The following is a 12944-nucleotide window of genomic DNA, read 5'->3' on the forward strand; positions in this document are numbered from 1 at the left end:
ACCTTTTCATTCATTCATTCATTTATTTATTTATTTATTTTTAAGTTTGGTGCTTGATTTGGCACCTTGTTTAAATTATTTGTGATTCCTCGGCTGATGTGGACATCAGTATTCTATGTGCAGTCTTATAAAGAGCAGATTCGTCTGGGTTGTTTGTTGTTGAAGTGGACAGGCCATTGATTATTTGGGCATTGATTTTTTTTTGGGGGGGGGGGGGTGGAAGGGCTTGTAATCATGGCAATTTCATTAATGCATTACTCTCCTCAAAAGACACTTGGTTGATCGCTCAGTGTTTTTCAATGAAGTGGTATGCACCGTGCCGAAGCTATTTCTTTCTGCTATTAAGGAAGGAAGAAAGCCATGCAGTTCTTGTCTTCCAATTATTTGTAGTATATAATTCATAGTTAAACTGGGAGACTTTAATTTACTGTCAAAACCTAGCTGAGAAAACAACTGTAAAGTCCTTCAAGGCAGGAAATAAAATGTAATTAAATTTGTCCACTTGTGGCTTGGCTGTTACGCAGAATTTCTAGGAGATCTAATTTCACATTAAATTGTTTTAATGCGTGGACTTTGAAAACTATTAGCAAGCACACCCTCATGTTTATTTTAAACCATCTGTCTTTGTGATTTGTTATGCATGGATATAATTAGGGCAGCCAGTTTTTCTCGGGCTGAATTTAATTGTTTTAATGATACTAAATGTGACCCAGTATAGGAGGTTTCAAATGGAACTTTCTGAAGTGCTTCTGCAGTTTGTGAAATGATTATTGGTTTTTCACGTTAACTCATTAATGAATGACACCCCCTTCCCCCAGAACTATCTTCTCTTAAACCGTCCCATTCCAAGGGACTGAAATCCCCACATCCCCCACAAATTTATTTCACAATATCTATTTCCTTTAGGTCACACACAAGGTTTCTACTATGAAAGAGGCAGAATGCATCTTTGTGAACCTATGTGGAGCCCCTGTGTCTTAGATGAACAGTCTTGGCCTTTGGTTTCAGCTCTGCAAGGAGGAAGATGGCACCTGCAGGAAGCCACTCTCTGGTCACTATGGCAACCTTTATGGGCATTCTGTCTGCCCCTGTCAAAGTGAAGAGTGTATGCCCTTCTCTGTGGGAAGTTGACTGGGTGTTTTCCCTGGAACACGCTTTGCTAATGAGTTTACACATGCTAGAAGGAAACGCTGAACTTCCTTTTTAAGGGATTGTTTTTACAGTTGCCATTGTTTGACTAACCAGAAGCCATCTGGTTTTTCAGTTATGTATTGGTGTACAACTTCCACAGTCATATGGACATTTGCTGTATTGAATACCTTCAGAAAGTACTCAGTATGTGTTTTGGGGTACGTGTATGATTATTACGCTTCCTTCTGACGTGATTTTATATGAACTGGTGATTTTTTTAAAAAATTTGCATTGTTATGTGGGAAAGCAATTGACTGTACCAGGAACCGTAATTAGTTTAGCCAACTGGAATTGCATTTTGGGTTACAGGGTGAAATCTTGAAAATGAAGTACCTGATGGAGACAGTGGTAGTCTTCCGTTTTAGTTCCTCGTGGACTGAATGAAATGCTTAGTGTATTGTCCTTGAAGGGATTGTTATAATTGCCTCCTGTATGATTAGTTTCTATGCTGGACAAACTTTATCAGAAGAGCAACGTGTGAAAGGAAGTGGGGAAGTGGCGGCATGAGGGTACTTGCTTCTCTACTGCTCAATTTTCTGAGAGGATTGCTGTTTTTAGGAAACAAACAATAGAGCACATTCCACAAATGTTAAACTACTTTGCAGCCAGCTGTTCTGCTGGTGTATCTGAGTGAAGTTTGTCTCTAGGCTGCATGAAACGTGCTGATATAGGTAGGTAGTGCTAGCGGATGCGGCTTCTCACATCTGGAGATTGTTGGCTGTGTGCTTACTTGCAAAGCTTAATCCACATTTCTTTTTGGTTTGGGGGTAAATGGACAAACCCAACGCCTTCCAGAATACCTGCAATGTGAATAGCTATTTCAGCTATTTCTCTGTACATCTTCAGACAGTAGGCCTAAGTGTAATTTAAAATGCATCAAATGCACAGTACGTTCTGGTGGCATTTGTAACCACCGTTGAAAAGCGTGCATTTGAAGTCTCCATTGGTTTGGGTAATTTGCGCATGGCAGGCTGCATACTGCTTGTGGAACCGTTTTAGAATTAGGCTAGTTCCTGCCAGAAGTGCACTTTGGCATCAGTGTTGACAGTTCGCAATGCAAGGGTTAGTTCCATCCCCCGCACTCCACCCCCCTGAACTGATCAGTCTGAAATTATGTAGAAATCTGACCGGATGTATATTGCATATATATCCCAGTGGTAACAACAAAATGCCCAGAGAACTAGCTTTTTAATGTGCTGTCCACAGAGAGTGATATATGCAATGGCAAGGGGTCATTTTATTTTGGGGACATTCTTGAGGATGCATCCTGTTTGTATTTGATTACTGCCGTAGTGACAAGTCAAAACACGGGTTGAATGGGTTGAAATGGATTTTTAAAGTGTCAGTGAATCTATAACCCTGTCCTTCAGTGTCAATCAGCCATTTTTACATATTAAAAAATTCCATATTTGGTATGTTTTCACACTGAAATTTTTGTAATAATATCCATTCAATGTTTGGGTTCTGTAATTGCTCCTTTATTTGCTGTTTTCCATTGGTGCTTTTGGGTACAACAGTCCTGCCAGGAATTCATATATGGTAAAGCACGCCCAGGAACATGCATGTAGAATGTGTAAGAGCAAGCACCTATTATAGCTATTTATGCTGTTACAGCATAGGGGTGTCACGGTGTGGGATTTCCATGGTATGATAACCTTGCCCAAAAATATTACGGTTTTATGGTATCACGGTATTATGCGGCCACTAACAGAACATACAGACAGGAGGAGGGAATTGAAAGAAAAGTGTGTTCTAACATCCGTGTCGGGTAACACACAGGGCTGTGATGAGTACTCTTGTAATATCAGTTGTCCTCTTGCACTTGCTTACACTTGTGAGGTTTTGTGAGCATTGGGACCTACAAAATAAATCATCTGCAAGCAAAAGGTGCTCATCAGCTTTTTTGTGGGACACATTTTATTGAACTGCAGCAAGTCAAGTGCAGTTTTCAAACAAGTGTACCAATAAATCTGGCAATACACAGTGCATACAGTTAGCTTAATTGCTGTTTATCTGGTGATTAGCTTAATGCTAACAAAAATAATGGAAAACCCAATAGATGCAAAATAGCACGCAAGTGCGATCGGTTTTACAGTACTCAAAATGACAATTTATGGCAAACGCACAGTTTAAAAGCAATAATGTTCCACAAAAAAACAAAAAGGGCACCTGTTATGCAGGCAGGGAAAGAAGTAAAGCATAGGCCTGTATGTGGCCGCTTAATAGACGGAAGTGTATTTTAATAGTTTATTTTTGTGTGTTTATATACGAATGTCAATGGTGCGGTAACTGTTCGGTCATGCACTGTGACCTTAAAGAATGACGCTCTGAGCTATACAAAAGACGCCTGAAGAGGTCCCTGGCTGTTTTGCGATAACAGAAGCAACAGAAATCACACTTTTTAGTTCATCTTCAGTGAGAGGTGAAGAAGCTGGTCAGCAGCATCCTGAATCATTACACTCGTGGTCTAGCGTTAGCATGTCTTGCAGTCATCTGAAACGCAAGCGTTTTGTCCTTCGGAGGCACTAGGAGTGGCCTTGCTTCTTTAATACGCGTGTTTGGGAACAAATGCATAACTTCACTCCGAGGGCCGCTCCCCCCCCCCCCCCCCAACCCGAAGGCTGTGTTTTAGGACAGACCTGGTCAGATTGCAGGGCGAGTGAGTGTGCTGATGGACTGCGTGGGTGAGCACTGGCTGTGTTCCTCGGAACCCTCTTGTTGTGGCCTGACATGGACCTGCCATGTTTTCCGCTGGGCCCGAAGCCAGGGGCGCGCAGTCCGCTAGCTCACGCCGCGGTTTGCCTCCTGCCTCTCGGCCTGTCACAGCTCACTGTTCCTCAGCGGGGCCTGCTGGGAATTAGTCATACGGTTAGCGTGAATCTCTGTGCTAATTAGCACGGGCGAGTACATCATAATTAAGCGTGGCCTTGGTGAAACCCTTTGGCGGGTCAGATGAATGGGTCTTTTCCTTTATTTGGAGTGTGGTCTGTGGGGACATAGGTGTCATTGGGGGGAGCTTTTTGCTGGGGGGTCTAGCAGTAGACCGATTATGATACCGTGCGTCTTTAGTCATGTCATGCCATGTCCTGTGCAAACACTGTTGTTATAGCAGGAATTGTTTGGTGTACTAGCAGTGCAAATCTTTCTAAGCTGCAAATGTGTTATTTTATGTTAGCTGCACATTGCACGTGTAATTTAGGTATGTTATAGTATTGTTGGCAGATCCTTTTACTGTGTCTGAGTAGTTCCTTTATTTGTCCTTCAATTTGTTTTCTTTTGAATGTAAGGTTATAACTATGTGGTTGTAGTAATGTCACTTATGTTTATTACGGTAGTAGTAGGCTACATGCCAAATGAAACTTGATTTGTTCTCGTAAGCCTTAAGTCAAATGTTTTGAAAATGATGTCATGATTTGGCATCATAGAGTAATTCCAATCATGTTTCACCAACATCTAAAAGACATTGTGGACCAGATTTTGCATTGCATCGAGTGTGTTTGAAGGAAATACTGAAGCTGCTGCGCAAACACTACTTTAAGGGGTGTTAAAAATTCAAGTTTGCTGGATTGACGGGAATAAGTACCGCAGACAGGCACGTGTTCACACGAATGATGAATGTAGTTAGATTTTTGTGTGAAACTGGACCTTGTCCTCCGCTATATCGTGAGGAATTAATGATTCTCATGTTTAGGTTCACCATCTTAAAATGCGCGGAGCGTCTACAAATACAAACACCCAGAGCAATGCATTTCAGTTGCCAAAATCAATTAGTCCGTTCTTGGGAATGGAATATTACTGGGGTGAATTTAAATTGGTAACTTTCAAATGGGAAATCCAATTAAATCTAGTGATTAGGGCCACTGCTATTTTCTTTTAAAAGGGCAATTCCCTTTTCAGAATGGCACCTCTTGTAATCATCTTGTAACACCCTTTGCTTTAAATGGGTTGTTGATTTTATGGACAAAATAAATATGTAAGATAACAACACAAGGAGTAGGTTATTGTTTGACATGGCAACTATTATGGTGTTTTAATTTGCCACTGGATCACACTGATCAATGATTCAATGCACTGTTAGTTGTTGACATGGGGAAACCTCACTCTGTTTTTGTAATGTTTTTTTAGTCTGTTCCTTTTTTACTGCCCAGTAATGTGGTTAGATGTTTGGTATTTGGTTTTTAAATGGTTACTCTTGTTGTGGCTTGTATTTTTCATTAAATTTTAATGTTTAAAATCAGTGCAAATATTTGCCTTTCCATGTGTGCTTCCATATCTGAAGATGTTTGAAAATTGTTTAAATTAGGGCTGCCCAACTCTGTTCCTGGAGATCTGCCAACCTGTTGGTTTTTACTCCAGCCCAAACAAAGCACGTCGTTCAATAACTAGAGTTCTCATTGAGCTGCTAATTAGTGGAATCAGGTGTTCCAAAACAGGGTTGAAATGAACATCATACCGGGTGGTAGATCTTAGGAACAGGTCTGTCTTGGTTTAAATGAAATGTATCCACCAACAGCTAGCGCATCAGTGTTTGTCTGAAAACTGAGGGAGTCATGCACCACAACTCGCATACTCAAAAATGCATGCTTCCCAGTGAGTTTAACCATGTCGTTCAGTCATGTGATTTATTTGAAACTTAAATATGCTGGTGTCTTGCCTATTTATATTTCAGTTAGAAGCAGATACTGTATGAAGTTCACAAGAATAGAGCTCTGGTAGTGTGACTTCAGTTGATAGCAGTCTACTTTATACTGGTGAAGAATAATTTGGTATACATGTTCAATTTCCAAATGAGCCATGTGGCTGAGTGGCTTCTAAGTGATGGGAAATATATCATTATCGGTCAGGGTTGTGCCCAGCTCCACACACTCCACAATTTCATGGTAAATCTAATAACTAATTATGAAACTGTCTTTGATGAAATGTCTTAAAAACTTCATCCAGTGACTCTTCCCCAAATTCTCCTCCTTATCTGCCCCTTTGTATTGAGCTGTTCTCCGCTTTGGTTGTGTTGACCACTTTCAGACTCCAAACAAGACACGATTTATTACGGTCATTAAAAACTTCCCCAGCGAGACCCATTCAGTAAGAAGTCCAATACTAAAACGAGCGATTAGTTAATGATTTTAAAATTCGCCTGGGCACAGATTTTTAGAAAACATTAAAATTGAGCAGCTGCCGCTTATCAAGCTGGCAGCCAGTCTGAATGATATTTAGGTGTAGGAATGGTAGGAATATAGCATAAAAGGAGTAGGTGTATTTTCCTGTGCTCTTTTACATGCAGCAACCTATTTGTTTTTAACAGTGCCAAGGTTTCACACCGAACAGACTCCCAGGGTTCGTTCTTCCATGTATTTTATATCCGTACGCCTTGTGTGATGAGTGCTTTCACTTATACTGAGTGTAATCGATTTCTTTTGGAATTGCCTTTTTGCTTTCGAAAATGTCCCTTTTCAGGTCCGGAAACGCATCATTTTTCAATTCTGGAAATTTGGGGTGTACACAGACAGCATTTTGAACATCAATCAGTGCGTTTGGCAGAAAGGTCTGCATACCTGTTTTCTTCACAGCTTCTGCTACGTCCCATGAGTTTTCTTCTTTAGAATATTCCAAACTCTGTGCAGAAAAATATTGTGATGTAAAGCTGTCAATTTATAGCATTTGAGTACTTCGTAAGAGTAGTCTTGGCTTGGAGAAAGGGTATGTGATTCACAGGATGGTTAAAAAATGTTCAGGGTGTATTTGCGTGTGTAGATGCTGAATAAGGCTTGGATCCGCCCTTTAATTCCATCCTTTCCCCCATGTGGCCTCACTGCGGGCAGCATGGCTGAAGTCGCCGCCCCTACAGTGGCCTTCGGGAAAGCGGAGCAGGCCCAGCGGGGTGGGTGGCGGGTTGTTTGGGATCACTCTGTCTGCTAGTGCTACCCTGCTGATACTTGAGCCTGAGGGCTTGCTGCTGTCCGACTGTGTTCCACTCACCACCTCTCACTGGCCCGGCCTGGCACGGTGGTGCTTTTTATAGCCCCGGGGTAGAATTGCACAACCCCGCACGCTTTTGTGCGCTTTTCACCCCAGGATTAATAGTTCTGTAGAAATGACTTTAGTCCATCAGCTTACTCGCTGTCACTCAAGAGGACTGGCTTGCACTTTGGTTTAGAGCATTCAAAAGGTCATATTACCTAAGAGAGACTGGGAAATTTTTTATCTTTTTTGTATTGAAAAGAAATTGGCGGTTGTGGGAAATTGAAACATTCCGCTCTAGCCGTCTGATTGTGGGTCTGGGACAGATTCTGTATTTTTGTTTAGTTTATTTTCCGACCTGCTGTAGCTCACTTTCACGCACTGGAACTTGGCTAAAGTGTTGCATGCAGAGAGATGGCTGAATGAATGTCAGTAGTATTGGTTGTTTGTCATGTTTGAAATGGAGCCCTGGTGTTGTATGCTGTCAGTGTGTGCAAGCCATTTTGTGTGGTCACCTGTTTTTTCTTAGTCATCATGCCGTCTTTGTGGTTGTCCCTTTAGAATTTTTCTAAGAATCCGTTTGCATAATGACGTGTAATGTGAAGTAGAAGCAGCACTACCCGGACATCCAGTACAGATTTGCAACCTTTATTATAAAATGTTGAGAGTGCATTTGAACTGTGGTTATGTCCTAACAATGTATCATCTTAATTTGGCTTCTTAAGTTTAATTTGTCTACCAGTATAAATTTCCTCCTGATCAGAACTTCATCTGTATTCCAAGTCTCTAAGTGGTGTCTGCAAAAGCTGTTTTGCATCAGATTGAAAGCTTGGCCTTGGGTATTGGGAGTGTGGTGGTATTTTGTTTAAAGCTGGCTGAACAAGTTGGAGAGGGTACAATAAGGGATTCTTCTCATTGTTGAAGTTCAGTTACTAGTTGAATTCATGCGAATATACCATCCCCACCCAATTATGTGAAAGGTTACTTATTGTTCTGCTTGTGTGGACAATGGTCCCAGTAAATCATTGCTGTCATGTAGATATAGATGGATAATTATAGCTTGTCAAATGGTCACACATTCTTGAGAATATTCAAGGTGACTCGTTTTACCTTTCATTTAATCAGGTAGGTCAACTGATGAGAAATTGGAGCTCGTTTGCAGTGATGACACGAGGCATTCCAGTTTCTAGGCAATGTTAGGGATTTCATAGGCAATTAGATGCAAGTGGCCAGATGTCAAAGCAGTTTTTGGGCAGTTTGACTTTGGCAGCTCTGCCAACACCCTAACTCTTGAGAGCCATGAGGTCTGTTATGACCTCAGTGAGTGAGCCTGCTTTAGCATCTCATCTAAAGCGTGGGACAGACGGCACAGTCCACTCAACTGAAACTTAGCAAAAAACTCACTCGTTTTTTTTGTATGTTTTAAAATAATGTTGCTTGATTCTCAGCTTATTTTTCTTCGTGTCTTTTGTCCCTGTATTTGAGAACATTGAAGTGTGTTCAGACTGCTTTATTTTGGCCTGTTTTGAGACTGTCAGATGGTTCAAGCAGGTTTTTATTTTTTGTTTTGTTTTTTGTTATCAGGGAAGGAACCTTTTTTCTTCCATGGTGAAGTATTTTTCATGTGATCTTGCTTACCTAAACATTTTATACATAGCTCTGCGATGTTGGGTGGGCTACACAAGAGCACACAATTCAAAAGAAAAATGCCTTCAGTCTCATTTGTTATGCTGAAAAGGAGAAATAAATGGCATGCCAAATAGTGCATTCTATGAATATGTAATGTTTTGACCGAGCAGAAAATCATCTGAAATAGTGCTTTATTATAGGAGAGAATTTACAGCGTTTGAATAGTAATGCTTTTGTCCTGTGGATTTTCAGCACTGCTATCTGGCTTATTCCTACCTTCAGTATACAAGAGGGTTGCATTGTGTGCTCATTTTAACCCCAGTATAGCTCTTGCTTATGCTGGAATATTTTGTCGCAGCTTAGTTTTACTCGGCATGTATGTTCTAGAGCCTTTTCGTGGCTTCAGTCTTTACTTGTGTAGAGTGCCGTAACTGACTACTACCAGCATCCAATGAAGAACAACCCTCCAGTTTATTCAAAGGTGTAGACTACTTAATAGAGAGTGTTGGTTTAACTAAATTTGGATGGGATTGATTATCAAGTCGGGTATTCAGTCAAGGTCAGAACCCAAAGTTGTATAACTGCTCAGCCGCTCACAATTTAAGATTTGCAATTTAGTTGGTCTTTGGTCAGCACCACTGATCTTGGTCAAGCTTGGTGAAAACATGCCTCACAGCTGTACAGGCATTTTTTTTAGGTAATGGGGTTGGCTGGCAGGTATGTCTGTTTTAGTCAATTTCTCATGGCTCAGTGTTCTGATTTAAATTTTTAGAGTGAGAAATTACAGAATTTGTATTTAACAGTAGTTGGGCTACATTCCTAAGCTTTTACAGCACGCTAATGTGAGTTAATTTGCTTTGGAATCCTCCAACATGTCTACATACATTTAAAATTGTATGAGACTGTCTGTGTAACACTTGTGAATTTGGTCTCCTGATGTTGGATTCGACTTGCTCACACATTCTATTAGTCTTTGGCAAGGCCCAAATATGTGGTGTAGTTTATATGTTTTGGCAGATTTTTCTTGGTCTGGCCTTTAGGGCTGGGCTAGATGGTGATGGTATCGGGTATTGACAATGATTGACAGCTGTCATGATGGGAGCTGGGTATTGTGATTTACAGACATTGTCGTCTTCACTAAGTTTGCTTCTCGCTGCCAGCGCTGTACCTTAAAGGACCAGAATCCCGCACGGCGGAATGCACAACAGACAGCCAAAAATGCTCTCCGGTGATGGTATTGCACATCACATGACTGTATTGGGATATTGTTTTTATCGGCATCACCCTGCTGGGCTTAGTGGAGTTTTCTCTTTCTATATCCCAGCATGCACCTGCCTTTGTTAATGTGGTATTTCCCAACCCTGGGGTTTCGGCCGTTCCCCATTGGAGCATTTTTGAGGCGTCGCCCTTTATTCCTCAGGTTCTGCTGTGCGCTCGGTGGAGACGTAGCATTTACCAGGCTTCGGGTTGAAGTGTCAAGCTTCACCTGTTTGATACGAGTGTGAATGCCTTTGAGAAGTCAACAAGCTTTCCCCAATGGGGAATTCATCGTTGGGTGATTTGGAAATGGTATCAAGTAACCGAACCAGCCATAGATGTAGTGATTTTCTTGTAGTACGTAAAGCGAATGGGCAGTTGTATGCAATTTCCTTTCACTTTAGACAAACATGGTTATATGAACAATAGAAAATATGGATTAATGGTTTAACTATAAAAGCCTTTTGGCACAGTCCAAATCCAAGACCTGTCTTCAGATTTCATCCCCAGGTTTTTTGCATTCGTTTGAGATGTCAGATTGTCAGTTAGCTACTGCAACAGCATAAAAAATAAAGAAGAATCGACCGTATCGAAAGCTTTAGCAGGAAGAGCATTTGCCATTTGCCACATTTATCATAGCAGCGAGAGGAAATGCTCTTTACGGCACACACACATTTTCAGCGAGGATGTAACGACCACTGGAAGCCATTCATTACCCCGTAGCGCTGATGTGCAGCTGTTATACGAAAGGGAATGTTTTGGAGAAGTGGAAAATGGGTTCTGGGTCCTAATGTGATTTTATTTTCTCTTGCAGGAACACCATCTCCAGCGGGCCATCTCGGCACAGCAGGTTTATGGAGAGAAACGGGATAATATGGTCATTCCCGTTCCGGAGGCCGAGAGCAACATCGCCTACTATGAGTCTCTGTACCCGGGGGAGTTCAAGATGCCAAAGCAGCTTATTCACTTGCAGCGTGAGTACTGCCCGGAAAGAGAGAGCCGTCCTTGCGTCTTGTTTGGGGTGTTCATTGGAAGCAGCGAGACGAAAGTGTGACTGTATTGCCTGTGTGTTTTTTGCGGATTTAAGCATCCTTACCATTTGTCCTGCAGACTGTTCTAGAGAAGTGCAAGAGAAGTGAATTTGCTCATTTGCATTGTGTAGTTAATACTACTAGTGATTGGAGAATGAATCATCATTTGCTGGACAGTGTTGATGTTGGCTGCTGGTTGAGCTTTATAGCGTTGATAACAGTAGGCTGTTTGTTGAGCTGAACAATGTTGGTGTTGACAGTAGGCTGTTGGTTGTGCTGGACAGTGTTGATGTTGACAGTAGGCTGTTGGTTGTGCTGGACAGTGTTGGTGTTGACAGTAGGCTGTTGGTTGTGCTGGACAGTGTTGATGTTAACAGTAGGCTGTTGGTTGTGCTGGACAGTGTTGGTGTTGTCAGTAGGCTGTTGGTTGTGCTGGACAGTGTTGGTGTTGACAGTAGGCTGTTGGTTGTGCTGGACAGTGTTGATGTTGACAGTAGGCTGTTGGTTGTGCTGGACAGTCTTGGTGTTGACAGTAGGCTGTTGGTTGTGCTGGACAGTGTTGATGTTAACAGTAGGCTGTTGGTTGTGCTGGACAGTGTTGGTGTTGTCAGTAGGCTGTTGGTTGTGCTGGACAGTGTTGGTGTTGACAGTAGGCTGTTTGTTGAGCTGGACAGTGTTGATGTTAACAGTAGGCTGTTGGTTGTGCTGGACAGTGTTGATGTTAACAGTAGGCTGTTGGTTGTGCTGGACAGTGTTGGTGTTGTCAGTAGGCTGTTGGTTGTGCTGGACAGTGTTGGTGTTGTCAGTAGGCTGTTGGTTGTGCTGGACAGTGTTGGTGTTGACAGTAGGCTGTTGGTTGTGCTGGACAGTGTTGGTGTTGACAGTAGGCTGTTGGTTGTGCTGGACAGTGTTGGTGTTGACAGTAGGCTGTTGGTTGTGCTGGACAGTGTTGATGTTAACAGTAGGCTGTTGGTTGTGCTGGACAGTGTTGGTGTTGTCAGTAGGCTGTTTGTTGAGCTGGACAGTGTTGGTGTTGACAGTAGGCTGTTGGTTGTGCTGGACAGTGTTGGTGTTGACAGTAGGCTGTTGGTTGAGCTGGACAGTGTTGGTGATAACTGTAGGCCGTGCAATTTGCTGTGTCCTGCTTAATGGCGTGTGCTGTGACACAAGAAGGCCCTGCATGTGAGATGCCATTGGCTTGTAGTGCGGCCATTGGGCTGTGACACAAGTCCAATTTCAACAGTGTTGTTACATTTAGGCTGTGTGATGAGCAGTCGGCAGTAGAGACCCTGTGCTCAGTTATGCATTTAGCATTAGGCTGTGTTATGCCTTGTGTACGGTGAGTAGCTGGCTTTGTGGGATGGACAGTAATAATAAACGTTGCTGGGAAATTGCTGTGGAGTAAAGGCAGGGAGAGGGTGAAATGGGATGAGCTGGCTGTGTGTGATGCGAGCCTCGTGTGGTGCAGCGCTGTGGGCAGCGGGAAGCCGCCAGTGCGCCAGCGGGCCGTGCGCCCGGACTGCCGCGGGCGACTCCGGGGCGCATCTAACGGCAGCGGCCCGATCCCGCGCTGTCCCGCCGTCTGCGCGGCCGAGATCAGAGTGGAGCGCCGCGGGACGCTGCGGCACGGCGGCCCGCGCGCACCTCGCTCGGGTTCACTGACCGAAACCGTTTCCACGTACGAAAAAGCACCGCCTGAGCACCTCTCGTTCTGCGGCGCGGTGTTTCTTGGGGCCCCGTCCGGGGCTGGTTTTGCTTCTCCCAGGAGATGCCGAATTTATCCGCTGTCCAGTGTTTAATGTGTCTGCAGTTCCGCCAAACGGTGCGCTCTGTGTGCATTGAGGGTTGGCAGAACGAATGCCATTTTTCATCAACGTG

At 43.0% G+C, this 12944-nt stretch overlaps 1 protein-coding gene across 2 annotated transcripts in view; it reads left to right on the forward strand.

Annotated features, from left to right (window-relative positions):
- Window positions 1–12944, forward strand: part of LOC118225441 (enhancer of polycomb homolog 1-like) — a 44824-nt gene that overhangs the window by 15522 nt on the left and 16358 nt on the right. For both annotated transcript variants that reach the window (XM_035413843.1, XM_035413841.1), the window contains exon 2: window positions 10850–11009. In XM_035413843.1, the coding sequence (XP_035269734.1) occupies window positions 10910–11009 (100 nt within the window). In that variant the 5' untranslated portion in view covers window positions 10850–10909. The remainder of the gene's footprint in view (window positions 1–10849; window positions 11010–12944) is intronic.

The sequence above is a fragment of the Anguilla anguilla genome, chromosome 4 (assembly GCF_013347855.1).
Source record: "Anguilla anguilla isolate fAngAng1 chromosome 4, fAngAng1.pri, whole genome shotgun sequence".
In the NCBI taxonomy this organism is placed as follows: Eukaryota; Metazoa; Chordata; class Actinopteri; order Anguilliformes; family Anguillidae; genus Anguilla; species Anguilla anguilla.